The 18,321-nt window shown below is 37.5% G+C and overlaps 1 protein-coding gene across 8 annotated transcripts in view; it reads left to right on the top strand.

Annotated features, from left to right (window-relative positions):
- Positions 1-18,321, top strand: part of ELP4 (elongator acetyltransferase complex subunit 4) — a 259,781-nt gene that overhangs the window by 166,781 nt on the left and 74,679 nt on the right. Inside the window, exon 10 of one of the 8 annotated variants that reach the window (XM_043549334.1) lies at positions 3,305-3,433. The exons of 6 other annotated variants lie outside the window; for them this stretch is intronic. In XM_043549334.1, coding sequence (XP_043405269.1) covers positions 3,305-3,418 — 114 coding nt within the window. In that variant the 3' untranslated portion in view covers positions 3,419-3,433. One more of the 8 variants, XM_043549337.1, reaches the window with a different exon arrangement.

Here is an 18,321-nt window from a genome sequence, read left to right as displayed (position 1 = left end):
CCTAATTGTCATGATAGATAGATCCTGAGCCAGTGTGTTGGAGAAGTTGACTGTATGGATATTGATTTCTGTCTCCAGTATAGTGTGTCTTAGGAATTCCAACCCCAGGCTATGCAGAATTGCAGTTAAGAGGGGGAATGTGTGGTAGATTTTGGAGCACAAGACTTCCTACATTGAATTTGTCACAGTATTTTTATGCTAAATAAGTAGATTTACATACATTCATTCTCAGAATAGGACCCTGTTACAATTTTGAAGTTGGATGTGAAGAGAATAGGTATCTGTCCTCTCTTCTTCCTCCGGGATCATGAATCATAGAAATAGCTGTGTCAGTACCCACTCAGGTTAGTCATCCAGCCAAGTTTCAGTGGTGTATGTTGTGATGGGTGTTTGATGTAAAGACTGATCTTCTGCTCAACAGCATAAGCTTTAGTTCACTCAGTGATTGACCCCTGTTGTTCTGGTTCTCTCAGCCAAAGACACAGAAGTGATCAGTTAAGCATTTTCTCAATAGACATGTTATTCTATATAACAGCAAAACTGATATTTATATAAATATGATTAAATATAAACTAAAACATGAGCAACCCTGAAATGGGTTTATGAGTCTGAGTCTCTGAAGTTTCAGATCAGTGATGTTGCACTTCTGTGGCCTACACATGGGTGCTATAACATTCTTAAATAATGTCCCAAATGTTAATCTGCTACTTGATCTCTTTATTACATTTGACTCACTCAGTAATGCAAGCTGACATAAAGAATTTTAAATAATGTATATGTTTAAAATGCCTTCATTTTTGTTTATGTAATTGTACAAATATCTATGTGTAATATGTATTATGGATTTTAATAAATGCTTGAAAATGGATTTCTTAATATGCTCATTATGTTTCTGAGCCTGCTAATTCTTTAAGGAAATGAAGAAAAAATAATGAAACCATGTTACATAGGTACTTAATTTTTTTTTATCTGTGGTACTATTCTGGTAATTAATGCCTATTTTATGCAAACTAGACTATATCTCTTACTGGACACATTACTGTCAAGAAAATATTACTTGCCTTAATTATCAGTAATGAAGCAGGGATAAGCTGCTCACTTAGATATAATATATCTAATGACCTTTTCAGCTAGAGGTTGTGATGAAAGGTATCAGTTTCACAAATTATGCCTCATTCAGTTTCTGGCCTTTGTATAGATTAATGTTTTGAGGATGAGTTTTAAAGTCAGACATAAATTGTGTTTGGTGTTTAAAATTGATTTAGTGTCTTGCTTTTAGTACATCATTTTCTCTTTTATACATTAATCCAAGCCTCATTTTTATCTTCAGGTTTTGTATAAAAGGCAATACTTAAATCTAGGCTTGTCTTACTAAGTACAGCTATATATTTTTGACAGTGAGGACCGGGGGTCAGGAAGCACACATGTACTTTAATATGAAAACATACTTAGAGTTTGAAAAAGCCAGAATTTACAGTTCTATATCTATTTTTTTTTAAAAATCGTTGTGAATAGAATTTATGTAACTCATTTTGTATTTATCCTTCTTAATACATGAGCCAACTTACAAAGCATGATATTTCTGAACTATTGTTACAGTTAGTAGTATTACTATCAAGTGGATTTGCTATGGTAATTTTTATGGTAATTATGTTCTACTTTGAACTCTAACAAATAACATTATTTTCTGCATGGTGTCTGTTTAATTGTGGTGGTGTTTTTTTACTGTCAGTAGGAAATGTCTCTCCAGATTTCTAATAACCCATGGTCAACTGCATCCATAGTGTAATTCCACTGACTTTAGTGGTGTTATACCAGGGATGAATTTGGCCCCTGGTTTGGAATTGAATCTGTGACCTAGAGCTGATTTGGATCCTTGTGAGGCTTGTTCTCAGAGGGGCCAGGAATATAGTGTTTTACCCAAAGAGATAAGACCATGTGATGAAGTTTGGCAACCTGAAATATTATGATGTACATCAGTAGACACAGGAACATATGTTTTATGTTGATCTACTATTCTGTTTTATTCATTTCAGATAGGTGCTTCCAATCAAAGCATATCCTGTTGCTGGCAATTGGATGCATGTTAGAGAAAAAGTCTGAGAATGAGCTGGTTATATGTGTGCTGATATATGAAAGGAAAAATGTAGCATGGGCATACACCATATGTAGTTACGGCCCATTTACTATTCAAATCATGAGACCTTGACCATACAATCATAATAAAGTTATTCTAACAAGTTTGCTTTTCCACACATCATAATGTAACCTCCAAAGAGTTTCGTGCATGAGTTATTTGTCCTTGTTTCCTTGGGACAGAATCATCAGAGAAGACTATAGAATGTATGAAGGTGCATGGTGAAAGCCTAGCTGGTGAAGAGGCTGTTTTGTCCTCTTTTTCTACCTGATGTGCAAATAACATAAAATCACACTTCTTCCACTCCCAGAAAAGTATGTCCACTCTTAAATATTACATTTAGTCAATTTTATTTTTTTAAATAGTAATCAAAATCAGATGATCCCTTTTTTCAAAGTCATTTAATTTCTCTTCCATTATGCTTTTAATGGGGTAACTTGTCATGCTATATTATATAGTACCTAAATCATTTAACTTATAGAGGGTAAATTGAATTTATGTTGCGTCATACTCTGAACTGAATGAAACTGTGTCATATCAGAAACAGCTGGTTAGGTATCCTGCTGAGAAATCTCACCTATTCTTAGAAATACCACCTTTTGGCCATAGTATTTCTTGAAATGGACTTCGATCTCAAATGGGGGTGTGGGTATTACTTGTGGGGTAATGCAATTCACATACCCCCCTTTCAAAGACCCTTTTGCGTTAGGAAACAGTGGGGGAAAGGGGAATATAAGCAAGCACTGAAAAGTATTAAGAGCCGATGTCTATGAAGAATATTTGTGTACAAACAGAGAGATGTGAAAAAATAAAACTATTAAATAGTATAAATAGCAATGCACAATACTGTGATACAGGATGGTCCAGAAAACCGTCACAAGAGAGGTAGCTTAATAGCTCAGTATTACAGAGGAATATTTAGTGACTGAGTATGATTGGGAATATCAAGAAAATACACTGTTTCATCTTCATTTGAAAAAGGAAAAGGAAAAAAAGTTCAGTAACCCTGATAGTCAAATTAAAATATCCCTCTGTAGTCACCCCGCTCCTCCACACCAGCAGCACTGCTAGCTAATTTTTCAACTTCGCACATGTACTCTGTGCTTTCTTTGACACTACCTCTTATGAGTGGAACACCCTCACTGAGCTGATCTCCTTCCCCTTCAGATATCTCTTCAAGACCCACCTCTGCCAACATACCAAAAATGGAAATGGCCCATCTTGATTATCACTACAAAAGGTTTTTTTTCTCTCCTGCTGGTAATAGCTCACCTTAACTGATCACTCTCGTTATAGTGTGTATGGTAACACCCATTGTTTCATGTTCTCTGTGTATATAAAATCTTCCTACTGTATTTTCCGCGGCATGCATCCGATGAAGTGTGTTTTAGCCTACGAAAGCTTATGCTCAAATAAATTTGTTAGTCTCTAAGGTGCCACAAGTACTCCTGTTCCTTACTTGTTGAGTAATCCCTTCTAAATCAAAGGGACTACTCACATGAATAAGAGTCTCAGATTCTGGCCCTTGAATAATAACTTTACAAGGCACAGTTTTAACTTTATTTTTCAGTTATATCTAGATAGAAAGATCCTAATAATAGGAGCATGCTACAACCCCTTAAGGAGGAGACATGAGAATAAAACATCACATCGTAAAGGAAGACCTATAATAATAATATTGACTTATGGGTGGATTTTAACCTCTGTGATATTATTTGGGAATCCCTTGAAACGTGATAATATAGTGACAGACTTGATGGCTGTATTAAACTATTGTTTCCTGAACCAGCAAGTCAGTGCTTCTACAGGAATAGTTCATGTCTACATGTGTCTCAGTCAGTAACAAGACACAAAAATCAGAGACAGAACTGCTAAAATGACTTCCATATGACAAGATTTGATATAATATGGTAATAGTAATTACTTATATCTGAAAAAATGTATAAGTCTGCTCCTAATATGTGGGGTATTGCCATTTTCTGGTGCTTATTTTATGTAAACAAACTTTTTAAAAAGTGAAACCCAGTTCATAGCTGCTTTTAAATATTTGTATATCTTCAATTACACTTCTTTTATAATTCTTATGCCATAAATGTATCATAAATCAATGTTGTAACAGCAGGGATTAACATATCTAAAGGTAATTTACTTAGATATCTTTCTGATCAGTAGGATTAATTCCTCAAGGATAAAAAAGTTCATATTGTGAATTAAGTGAATTATTTATTTTTAAAATGTCCTCGTTACACATAGATGGTGCAGACAGTTAATGGAAAAATTTTGGAATTGCAGATTTCGCTAGGGTGTTTCACAGGATTTTAATACATTTTTTAGGAGAGCACTAACGTCATATACATTTGGATCATTGCAAATTAGATTCATAATTTCTGTTTATTTTTAAAGCATTAGTTTTTTACATGATTTTCTTGTTTCTTGGAGTCTTCAGTTGAGAAAATATCCTCTTTATAGTAAATTGTAGCATGGCAATAGTTGTGCGTTTGGATGGGTTCTTTTTCCAATGGTTATAAAATAATCACAAAGTCTCAAATTTTCTTTTGGTGGTAGTTTATCACTTGAAACTGAAAATCTGAAACAGAGGTAGATCAGCGTTATATGAAAAATCAAGGAATGCGATGCAAAATAAAAAATTATATTGTGTATTGATGCATCACAAATACGGTGAATACTTATGTTGAAGAAGTATGCATATTAATTAAACAGAGGGGGACAAACTCATGCCTGGTATGTGTGGGCACAACTCTGCTATCTTCAGTGGGGTTGTGTCTTCTTACAAGAGGGCTAAATTTGGCACACAAGATTTACAATGTTTCCTGTGTTAAGTCTTTTTTTCATCCAGCTTGCTACACGGGGTAAATGTTGGTTTTTATTTTTATTTTTTACTGTAGTCATTAGTCTGTATCTCTGTGTAGAAGTGGTGAAATATGAGTTTTGAGGTTAGATTTCCTACTGTTTTAGTCCTTAGTCTTATTTTCAAGATAGATTGAAAATTGCTGGCAATAAATCCTATCAATGTTGCCTTGTGACAAAGAACTAAATTTCAGCAAAATAATGTGTTAACATTCTCCAACGTACTGTGTATTGCACCTTCAGTATTTATGGAATATCTTTGGAAGTATATGTGCAGTGGGATCTCTGTAGGGTGTGGATAACTTAAAGAGAAGATACCAAGAGAGGAAGAGAAGGAGAAGTCAGGGATCAAACAACAAACATCCCTGAAGATCACAGTGCTCCAGGCAAGGAAGGATGAAGTGGGCTGCCAACAACCTCCTCTCACAGTCCTTGGTGCTAACAGCGGATAGGATTTCGGCCTCCAGTGGCATCCTTCTAATAAAGAACTTTGTCACAAACCATCTCTTATATATTGTCTGTACTAATACCCTCTTTTATTTATTCTGGAAATTATGGGTGAGGATCTCTTCATATATGATGGTTCTGGATGTATCTACCTCTGCTTAGGTACCTATACAAGGAATTATTTCTGATGATTGCTCAACCAAATGGCCTGATTCACAGAGATTCTGAGGTGCTCCAATTCTCATTAAAGCCCAAATGGGGGTTCCAGGTGTTCATTTTACCTTTGAAAATCAAGCAAGCTAGTAACTTAAGTCCTTTGCATTTTTTTTGTTTTGATAGTAAGCCAATATTTAACCAAAGAAGTTTGCAGAATTAAAATTGCAAACTGTTAAGTATATATAGGCAAACACTTGAACAAAAAAGGGTTGATATCATTCCCAGTCTTCTCAACATGGCTGTCAGCTTTTTACGCTGCATTAATGTCATACTGCATAGGGACATGAGGTATACTAATAGAAAAGCATAGATGGAAGCAGCAACAATAAGCAAAAGCTTTTCAAAAAGCTGTCCTTACACTTTTGAAAGATAACAAAAACCTGCTGTTTCCTTTGTTGGATTGGGTTGAAGATTACTGTTATACTTCATCACTCCCTCTTCTTTAGTACATCCAAAAGAAGTAGTTAATTCCTTATTTCAAGAGATATTAATGTCTTGTTATCATGGAACATTCATGTGATTTAGACACAGGACAACTTTAAAACATAGAGAAGCCTACGTTCTACAGGTTTTGAAAATTATTGTGTATGTTCCCATTTCACTATAAACAAATGCAGTAGTGGTAAAGGCACTCTAAAAAATTAACTTGGAATTTCAGGAGCACTCGCCCCAGAAGGGGCAGTAGTTTGCAGCCTTGTGGAGGGGATAGGGTATGTAGGGTTACCAGATAGCCTGATTTTATAGGGACAGTCCCGATATATGGGGCTTTGTCTTATATAGGTGCCTAGTACCTCTCACCTCTTGTCCCCATTTTTCACACTTATTATCTGGTCACCCGAAGGGGACATAGCCTTCAGACCATTTGAGGGGTAAGGTTTGTCAGGAAAATCAAGGTCCTTCCCCAGATATCTGAGGGGTTCCACTTGGACTGGCAACACTATGCTGCCCCGAAGTCTCCCCCAGCAGGATAGGTCAGTAAGAAGCCATGCTGCCGTGGTGCATTCTCCATTGCTGCACACTTTCTTTGTAATAGCTGGTAATGGTGAGGAAGGGAGGTTAACCCTGCAAGAAGCAATATTAACCTCCACTCAAATGCTATTATTACAAAAGATTTACTGTGTATAGTGCAATGAAATTACACAGCACTTTACAAAACACACATTTTCTGTCCTAAAGAGCTTAAAATCTAAGACAAAACAAAAGACATGACAGCCTTCAACACAGGGCAAGGAGATTTTTATTGATGCAAAGAGAGGGGGAATTATTTGAAGAGATTGATTTAAAGGAGGTGAGAGTGGGTGCTTGGTGGATGGGAGTAGGGAGACAGATCTGGGCATAGGTAACAACATGATAGAAGTTGTGAAACAAAAAATAGTAAAAGGACGAGGGAGGAGTAAAATGACGGAACTGAAAAGAACACACAGAGAGAGGGGGACATTGGAGAACATGAGAACAGAGATGACAGTAGATGAAGAGGACAAGAGCTTGAATTTGATGAGGGAGAGAAAAGCTATTGAAAGTATTCAGAGTGAAAGCAGATGTGGATCAGACCACTGGGAGTGGAAGATGGCTGTAGCAGTCGCATTGCACCCAGACTAGAGAGGCGACAAGCAGGGAGGTTACATAGCATATCAAAGAAAACAAGATTAGAGATGACAATAGCATTGACAATGATTTTATAATTCATGGCAGTGAGCCAAGGGTGAATTTTGGTGGTGTAAAAGAGGAAGAGATGACAGAACTCAGCAAGTGACTGGATAAAATGAGAGAGAGAAGAAACAATTAATACAGTACAGTAATGGGTTGGGAAAATAGGAAGAATAGTAAAGTAATCATGATAGGGTTAACTGGCTTACCCAGAGTATTATGGGATGGAGCCATGCTCTACCTCTCCATTACTTCCTGTTTTGTAAATTTCTATTTCCCCTGTCCCCACACATACACACACTCTTTTGCTGCAGTTGAATAAAGCAACAAGTTCCCAGCCTGGAGTCCTCTGAGTAAAGTATTATTTTTTGTTGAACTGAGTAGACCCTTTACAAAAGGAAGGATAGCAAAGTTGTCATTGGAGATATAGAAAGGAAAGGAGGAGGAAAGTTTATTTTTGGGGGAGATCAAATATGAGATGACAATCGGACATCCATATAGAGATAGAAAATTTTTGGATATCAGAGATGAAAGTCAAAGCCTTGTGAGGAAATAAGACCAGAGAGAGTGTGCAGAGAAAGAGGAGGAGAGAACTGAGAACAACTGAGAACCCTCAGGGACATCAACAGATGGAGAAGGGCAAGATTAAAGCAAATGATGGAAGAGCAGTTAAAAGCAAAAGAGGAAATAAAGAAAACAGAGCCGGGGAAGAGCAAAATGAAAGGAGGAAGATGGGAACAACTACGTCAAAGGTAACAGACCAAGAAGGATGAAAACAGAGAAGTGTCCTCTAGATTTACTTAGGAGGAGCTCATTATTAACCTTGCAGAGTCCATCTTTGGAGAGGCCAAAAGCTGGAGTGGAAGTGATCAAAGAGAGAGAGAAGAGGAAACCAGGCAGCAAGAACAATCATCTTTGTTAACGTTACAGGGTCCTATATTCCCCTCTACCATGAAGCAATGTCAAATAGTCAACATACAACATCCTGTAGCCTACAAAAGATCAGTGTGTTCAGTTTCCTGTATACCTTTCAGGAGTGGTTTCAACTCTCATTAATCTTGAAGGCTCTGTGATAACACAACATCTCTCCAGCATAACTCAGGCAGCTATCCTGCTTTCTGAGGTTGTATTGCTGCTTTCATGTCTTTGGGAGCTTGAAAATTTAGGTGTTAGCCAAAATGTTAGTTATTCCAAGTTTGTATACAGATCATTTTTCCCCATAGACAAAAGAAGCTACTAATACAGAGTGATTCATTTAAAGAGAAATCAGTCAGGCTTGCAAGTAACAGTAAGCTTATAATGTATAAAGTTTATAAAATATATAAAATTTTAGAAATAATTTTTGTTGTATGCTGCTGAAGTTCCAGAGCCACAGAGGCAAAGATATAGACAAGGCCCTGGGCCTTAGCCCCATTGAACCTCAGTGGGTAGACTGGTATGTAAGGAGTAAGGACCCAGAAGCCTACAATGCTGCCTCTAATTATCTTATATTAAGACCAAAATTTTATATTTTACATATTTGTAATTTGCTATTGCACTAAGCACAATTAGAAATATGCCAGACATCACTTGTACATTCATTGTTTCCATACTACCGAAAGAAAAGACCAGTGAAAAGTCAGCTAGAACATTACAAAATAAATGTAAGAGCAAGTTGCAAAAGACGGTAAAATAATGAAATTCAGTGAAATCTTCATATTGTACATCATTTTAGAAGAGAAAACATTAAAATAAGTTTATATCCACTATGTATCCTGTAGTCTGGTTGACTTCAAAACCAGTGAATCATTGCTAAAATACGGTATCAGTAAAGACAACTTTAAATCAGCTTCATGAACTAAATGGAAATTATCCTAATGTTTAAGGAGTATGTAGTTAAGCTCCATAGTTCAGAAACAAAACACAACGTAAATGTGTTGTGATGCTACTGGAATCTTCCAAATAATGTCACTTTTCAAAACAGAAATAAGGCAGGTTCAAGAAATCATGGCCTTATCATCATATGGGAAGGTCATGCTGATAATTGTATCAAACATCTTTTCATTTTTCAGGATGTGTTGTGTGGCTTTATACTGTTTGTAAACTTGAAAGCATAAACTTTCACTTTCTCAACAGTATATATCAATTGCATCAGGATAATGTGGATGCTGATTTATGGAGTACCATGAGTAAAGCAGAGTTACATTTTTATAGCCATTGCCTCTGATAAAGACAAAACGATCCACTTCCTCTCTACCCTGTTTGACTTATTCACAGCAGCAAAGTGCTATTTTTTTAGTTGGGAAGTAGAAAAAAAATCAAATTTAAGCATTCAAAGAAGGAATTCCAAATTTCTCTGAAGGTCAGCAAAAGACTCCAAGAGAAATTTTTCCTGTGGCTTTATGTTAACTGTAGATATGAGAAACCTCTGCACAAGAAAAAAGGAGTGTCTACCAAAATGTGATTGGCTTTGGCTCTCAAGATGGTGAGAGCAGGAGTATGGTATGAACCTTTCATTCAAACCTTTCTAGAGGAAATCACAAATATCTGGAAGAGATTTGCTAGAGGAAACCTGTCACTCCACCATAAGGAGTAATGAAATCCAGATTTTGCACTATATCTTTAAGATTCAACATGCGCTTGCAATGCAGGCACGTGGGTGATTGTCATTCTAAAACATTTGCTTCTTTCAGCAGTTTTCTTTTCTTTTCTTTTCTTTCCTTTTCTTTTCTTTTCTTTTCTATTTTTTGTTTTTTTAACAAGCCTTACCATTAGCTTGAATAATTGTGAACTGAATTTCATCTCAACTGATCTGGAATGGTGGGTAAACCAAAACTAAGATGGGTCGTCTTGTCATGTTTAGTCTGGACTAGTGAGCCGTGAACTCATACGCCAAAAAAAGCTATCAGCATTATGTGCCCTTTATCATATTATTTACCATTTTCTGAAGGATTGAGATTCAAGAAAGAGTGTATAGTAGGTCAGCAAAAATTCTCCTTTTCAGAAGTACGTGCACCGACAATTACCTATTCTGTGATCTGCTGTACACCTTGACAATGATGAGGTTGGTGATTCTTTGTAGACAACTTTGTTCATTCCATTTATCAAACTGAATAGTTTTCATTCTCCGTTTCCCCAGTGCAATAGGCGTTCAGGTATTCTGCCAGTATGTTTGTCTGTCTCATGATGTGAGTCATTCTGGCTGATACCAGCTATTTTTTAATTCACTAGAAAGGGAGCATGGATCCTTTCTTTAAGATCTTTAATTCTTTCTACTTGGTTCTCTTATTACTTGCTTTTGCAGACCACTACTACAGTATTGTCCCATCAGATCAGATATATTGGTTCCACCTTCTAGGCTGAACATATCATCCTGATTCCTCTGATATCTAGAACATTTAGGTGGTGGCGTGGCTTTGCATTATTAGTATTAACGATATATGACAATGTTGATGGACAAAAATTGTTTCAGAATGAAAAGGAAGACAGTATGACTTCTCCAGACTAACTTAATATCTTATTATGGGGGCTCCATTGTGCTGGACACTGTATATGCACATAGTAACAAACAATCGCTGCCCTAAAGATCTTCTAATCTAAATAGACAAAAGAGTTATAATGCGGGAGACAGGACTGATTAGTATCCCCATTTTACAGATGGGGGACTGAGACACAAAGGAAGATTTTCCAGAGGTCACATACGAAATTTCCTGAGTCAGTGTCCTATCTCTAAGGCCATGTCTACACTATAAAGTAAGTCGAGCGTCAGACTCAGGCTCAAGGCCACCACTGCCATCTACACACAATTCTGTCTAATTTGGGCCAGGACCAGGCCCCAAAGCCCCTCAAGGGTGGAACGTTCGAGCCTGAGTCCTTTGGGAGCCCAGGCCCAAATCCCATTGTTTTGCAGTGTAGATGGAGCCCAGAACTCCCAGACTAGGGTCATGAGAGTCCACTAACGCTGTACTACAGTCCCATAGGACAGTGTCCTTTGTCCTTTCTATCCAAACACTAGCCAAATGACTCAGAGGAAATTGAAGCAACCCTCCTATTTCATGTACCACTTCTTGACACTTAACCCTTCCATTTTGTTCTGACTGCTGAGCTGTAAGCAGAGGGAACTTTTTCTTGCATTTGTAATGGCCACTGACACAAATAAGTCCTTTGCCAAGCATGCTGTTAGCTGATCATAGGAGCTCAGCCAGATTTTGGTTAATCTCTGGTGCCAAGGTGAACAAACAGTTGGACTTTAGCAAGATTTCCAGGAATTACCACTCGTACCAGCTAATAAAGAAACTGATAGTGTTAGGGATTCACTAGACCAGTGCAGGGAGCAGATTAAGCAGCTAAAGAATGACTACCGGAAATGGGATGAGAACCACACTCCTGAGAACTCATTATCATCCTATCTCTTTTACAAGGAGTTTGACCAGGTGCTGAGTACTGCATCAAGCACTGAGCCACAAGCACTTTACAACAGCTTGGTCAACTGGGATGGTGACCTTTTCATCCCCTGAATCCATTATTACTGGAGGGATGCCAGAAAGCACCAGATGAGGCTGCCAAAGTGATTCTTGTACTCAAACTGGTGCCCCAGAAGGCTTTGCTCCCGGAGAAGCTGAAGCAAATTCTGAGTCCCTACTTGAAGGTGCTTTTCAATGCCAAGGAGCTTCTGGAGCTGAGGCGTTCCTCTTGGGATATATTAAAGGTCAGTTTTACAAAATATTGTTTTTTGGCCTTGAGATTGCACAAGACACTTTTGCCTTGGGTGCACTGAACTTATTGTGAAGCACTGAAACAAAAATGCACTGTTTGATGTCTGCTTTTAGATCCTTTTAAACTCTGATAGTCCTTTAACATATGCTAGTCCATCCACCTTAGCAGTGCAGGCCCACTGCAACAGGTCCCAGATATATAACTGTCATGAACCAGTCCAACCAGAAGTATTTCCGTGATGAACTTGTGCTGGACATTCTAGACAGGGCCATCAGGCAGGTGCAGTACCAGAGGGAGAAGGATTCATGGCAAGTGGAGCAGCAAATGCAAGGCACAGACAGGCTTCAGTTGAAGAGGACAGAGATTCAGTGCATGAGGAGAGGCTTATAGTACAGTTTCTTGAGCAGGAATGTCGGCTGAGGGAGGCCAGCAGAAAGACCTGTTTGAGAGGCTGCTTATGCTTATGGCCACCAGAATACAGGCTCCTGCTGCATCAGGACCACATCTTGAGTCCCCTCCACAGTTCTATGTGCTGCAGACCAGGAACACTTTGGAAAATTATATGATGGGATTGCCCATGAATGAGGATTTAACAGGAGCTGAACAGGAAAAATCTATCCCATGCAGTCCTCCACCTATTCTGACCCCTTCTCCTCTGCAGGCCTTCACTCCCTTGTAGACCCCTGCCACTGTGAACAGCTCCATCCTACTGCAGAAGCCCAAGTACACTCCAAGCATGGAAGAAAGGAAAAGGACACTGGGGGGCCAGGAGAGATACACAACAATAGGGGATTTATTGTTTGGAACTGGTTTCACTATTTGCACTGTTCATTCATTTCATTTTGGTTGAAGATTTTGGTGTTGGTTTATTATTGGTGTTTTGGTGTGCTAATTGCAGCTGGCCTCCCTGCGGTGGGTTAATATTGTGTTTTTCTAATATATGTTCAAAAACAAATGTTTTTATTTTAAGAAATTTTATTGCCATCAGTGCACTACATCATATAAACTGTAATTAAACTAATAAAGGTAAACACATAAGGGACAACTAGGCAGTTGTATGCAAACACTATTTCTCAATACATTTCTCTACATCAAGCCATACTGAAAATCCACAGTTCTTGTAACTCACCCCCCCCCCAGAACCTCCATTTCATAAACAATCATGTCATTCATAACTACAATGCATGGCAAACCACACACACACATTTCATTTCATGATGTGACAGTACCTCATTTATTGTAAAGATTGTACAAATACATTCATAAATGTACTGTTCTCCCTCTTATATTGGCCCATATAAGTCCAATATGTGGGTGCACAGAGCATACCTGATTTATGTTGACTGGGTGCATCCTGCCCCAGCAGGGATAGGTACACTTTCTGGTTGAGTGTACTGGTTCAATTACTGTCATAGCTCTATTCAGGGGCCAATGGCTCCTTTGGCACAATCTTCACAAAGATTGTGAAGAGCATAGTGAGCCACAATAATGCAGACAGTACTGATGACACAGGCATCCAAACGTGTCTGTAAACACCGCCAGCAAGATTTCAGTCTGCCAAATGCACATTCAGTCACCATTCTGCAACTGCTGAGAGTGTTTTTAAATCTTCTTTTACTTGGCCCTCTGAGATCAGGATATGGTTTCATAAGCCAAGGAAAAAAGGGGTATGCGGAGTCCCCTAAGATAACAGTGTGACCATTAACTCTATTTATGACAATGTCATTTGGTAGGAATTGTATCCCAGCCTGTCCATGAATGTAGTCTCCTGGTTGTTGGGAAAACCCTGGCATCATGAACTTTTCCAGTGTGTCCCAAATCAATCTTTGTGGTCCATAAGGGCTGACATAAATATGGTGTAGCACCCTTTGTGTTTTATGTACTCCTGCTCCTTGAGGAGGGCAAACTATGGGCACATGAGTCCCAGCAATGGCCCTTGCGCAGTTTAGAAACCCCATGCTCTCAAGACCAGCAGTTACTTCAGGGATATTGTTTATGCCCATCACCTTTGGGTAAATCACATGGCTGATTGCCTCCCAAACCTCCATGACCACTTTATCCACAGTTGACTTTCCAATGCTGAACTGATTAGCAATGGACCTGTAGCAGTCTGGGGTGGTTTGCTTCCAGATATTTATAGAAACCCACATGTGGACTGATATGGGTGTCCTTATGCATGTGTCACGAAACTGGAGGATCAGGCAAGCTGCTCACAAATCTACAGAAGTGTAGCTTTCTTCTTGCAAAACTTCTGAATCCACTGCCAGTTATCCCAGGTCTGCATGACGATGTGATCCCACCAGTCTGTGCGAGTGGCCCTGCTCCAGAAACGCCCATCTACGGAGGGGGCCTCAGCAGCTATATGAGAGTCATGAGTAACATCAGACAATTTGATTCTGCCACTTCTGAATCATTCTTCTCCTCCATCATGCACTTTTGATAGGCCAGAAAGTTCAGCAAAATCTCATGGATGCTCAGCCCATTGGTTGAAATAGGAGTGACAGCGTAAGCAAGAGAAACTTTTCAAATAGGGACACCTCCATCTTGCTGGCTCCAGTTGCCAGGAATGTGCAAACCCAACAGACAGCTTGGCCAGATCTGTTGGGAACTTGGCAGACTACAACTTCCTGAAACATGCAGGTTGGATCGTCAAGTTTTCCTGCACTGCACCACAGACCACGAGCAGCCACAGCTGGGGTGCTAGGAAGTGGGGGAATGTTGATTTGCCTCTGATCGTCGCACTGCAGCATGGATGTGCTGGAGCCCCAGGTTTGGGACCCAGTCCAGAAATTCTAAACCTAGAGTCCATAGGCAGTGTGGATGCTCAAGCCCTGAGCTTGCAAACCAAGGGTCTACTGACTCAAGTCCCACTAACCCTAGGCTTACATTGCAGTATAGACATATCCTAAACCACAAGGCCAGTTTTCAGGTAGTACAGTACTATAGTGTTCTTTGTCCTACATTTATGTCCATTGCCAGAGTTCATTTTGTAACCAAAAAATTGCTTTCATTTTAATTTAAAATGTGTATATCTCTGACAAAACAGTCCTAGTCTGTTGATTTTTTTTAAGTAGACTATGATACACTTTACTCATTGGATAAAAACTGGGAAAAGGGATCTCTTGAATTTCTGATAACTTAATTTCAAAAGCCTTCCTCTTCCCACAGTTAAAATAATATTGCTTTAGTGAAGCCTAAAAATTAAACATTGTGCTTCATTGGTGCCATATTAATGATACCTTGATAAGTACATACACATAAAAATGTAAGTTAGAAAGGGTATTGGTTAAATATTTTAAATAGGTCTTTATCATATTGTTCTGAATGATGTCAAATACAATTTTTATTTTAAAAAGATTTTAGTTAGAATTTAATCTTTGAAAATATTAATAACAGCTTACAGCAGGTAGGCTATAAAATAACACTGTATGCTGTCTATTTAGTTTCTGGTTGAAAAAGCACAGCAGTACTTTAGTTCATTACCTTTGAAAAAAACAGTAACAAGATAATACAGCTGCCTCTGATTAAGATGTAAATTCTTTCTAATTAGAATGTAAATTCTTACATTTAAATGAAGACATCAATTGTCAGGATGCCATATGATATCTTATTCCACCTTGCCTGAATGAAGCCCTCTCTGTTCATCTATGGCACTAAAATAGTTTTGCTATCCCTTTGTTCTCTGATTCTTGTAATATTCTCTCTTCATGTTCCCTTTTCACATTGCTTTTGTTTGTTTTCCCCCTTGCATCTGATATTGTTGTGTCTTGGGATTTTGCAGAAATTTGGAATGAAAATTGAGTTCAGTCAGTGCCAGTATTTGCTTGTGCCTCAATTACTTCTGCTGAATTTTCCTCAATGCAAATCAGGCAGGTTGCATAAAGTGGTGCATGTATTTGAAATAATTAATTTTCCGTAAAATGATGGATCAAGTCCAATCAACCTTCATGAAATTTAAATAAAAGAATAGAGAATTAGAAATTAATTAACATTTTGTGTTGTTAATACTTTATTGTTTGATATAAGGTAGCAATAATAAGTTTTACTGTTGAGTATAACTTTTTCTTTATGAAACGTTGATGATAACCTTTTGTCACAATCATCTTGGAAGAAATATACTCAAAGCATTTCATTTCAGCAAATTTCATTCCGTGTTCATAACAATACCTGAACAGATATTTTAAAGTACAAAAATTACAGGTAAGCTGTGGTGAGTTTAGAAATGGACACATTAAGCTGTTGATACCATTGCATATATAGACAAGCTGAAAATAAGATAACTTGCACCTACCAACTGAATTTAAAGTGTTTAAATCTGCCGTTACATTAGATCTGGACATAAGACTGAAGGATTTAAAACACTTTGACTGAAAACTTATCAGTTGAATTTTTTTTTCTGAAGCCTCATCTCAAAGAAGATATGTATTGGAAAAGCTTAAAAGCTTGTAGTCTTCTAAGAAATACATGGGGATTTTGTTGTTGGAAAACATTGACAGTTAACCATATTCCATGGTGCATATTCTTTATTTTTTATTTTCTAGTCCATGTTTTAAAACACAGTGATCCATGTCAATGAGTTTCTCTACATACCAAGCTTGTAATATGTAATATTTGTAGAATAAGCATAAATATCAATGTAAATAACATATAATGATTTTATGTAACATATGTGGATGTATAGTTAATACTGAATACTGTTATGGATGGAAACATGCTCTGAACAAATAGTACTGATATGAGTTCATATAACTATTTCAGTTGTAACTGGTATACCTGGAACACTAATTTACTTATAACTATTACATCTAGAGATAAGCAGAAGAAGAATCTTGCCAGCAAATTTTAAAAACTGGATCTGGTAGAAACTGTTGAATATCAAGAGTCAGTTATCACTAGTGATATTCACAATTAATGTCATTCATGGTTAATATTAGTCTTATTATAGGACTTGCCATAAAATCTTTTATTAATGGTAGTGCACTGTTTTTTCTGAATTGAATTGTAGCAGGTGTAACTTTATTAGCAAACATAAAAGCCTGAAGTTGTTTAGTAGGAGAGAACATAATAAAAGACTCTTTAATGTTATATTGTCTGAAATAGACTGAAATTGAAAAACACTGTAAATCAGGAAAATGTAAATTACTGAAAGCTTTTGCTTCTTCAATTGCTTTGTTTTTCATTTAACCCATCAGTATAAAATTTGGTTAAAAATCCTCAGTAATATTAGGTATGTATCATCATAACACTTGCATCAAATAGATTAAATATACAGTACTGTGCCATTATATAGTTGCTCTTACAAATAAAGACAATAAAAACTGTTTGAAAGATAAATCCAAATATCCTAATTCTGCTTTGTATCGCTTAACAGTACACGAAATTGTTTATTCCTATGAAGCCCTCAATCCTTGCAAACAATTAAGCACGTACTTAACTTTACACATGTGAGTAGTCTTACTGACTTCAGTAGGACAATTTATGTATAAAGTCAAGTATATGTTTAATTGTTGGAAAGATCAGGGCCTTGGTAATTATTGTTATACTTTTAAAATTCACATAAGTTTTAAAATCTCTTGTAAATAGTATTAATATATATGGTTAAGTCTAATTTATTGCAGTTTTAATATATTTGCGTTTGTACTCATGATAGTCTTGTACAGGAGGTATTATTGAAAAATAGATCATAAACAGTAACACAAAAACTCATTACATACCCAAGTATAACTCAGTGACATAATTTGGAGAAACCTGGTGATGTACAACATGTATTTGATATCAGAATCTTACTTTAAAGTGTTTGAAAAGCTTTTCTATAACACAGCCAGTCTGGATGAAAATGATGCTGAAAGTGGGCATTCTGCAATTACCCATTAGGTCGGTATAACTGCATTGCTCAGGGGTGTGGATTTTTCACACTCCTGTGCACCATAATTATACCGATATAGTGTAGCCCTGACCTGAGAAAATAAGGCTAAGTCTACACTAGCACTTTTGTCTGTATAACTTATGTTGCTCAGCAGTGTGAAAAAATACCCTCCTGAGCAACATAAATTACTGACAAACGCGCCGGTGTGGACAGCGCTATGTCACTGGAGACCCTCTCCCACTGACATAGCTACTGCCACTCTCCTTGGGGGTGGTTTAATTATGTCGAGGGAGAGCTCTCCCCCATCAGCATAGGGCAGCAACATGGGAGATCTTACAGCGCCACAGCTGCATCAGAATAGCTGTGCCACTGTAAGCTCTCTAGTGTAGTCATGGCCTAACTCAGAACATCACTGCTAAATACAAGATTGTTTAACATAAGTAGT

This window comes from Chelonia mydas, chromosome 6 (assembly GCF_015237465.2).
Source record: "Chelonia mydas isolate rCheMyd1 chromosome 6, rCheMyd1.pri.v2, whole genome shotgun sequence".
NCBI lineage: Eukaryota > Metazoa > Chordata > Testudines > Cheloniidae > Chelonia > Chelonia mydas.
The sequence above is the reverse complement of the archived record's forward strand: the minus strand, read 5'-3'. Positions and strand labels throughout refer to the sequence as shown.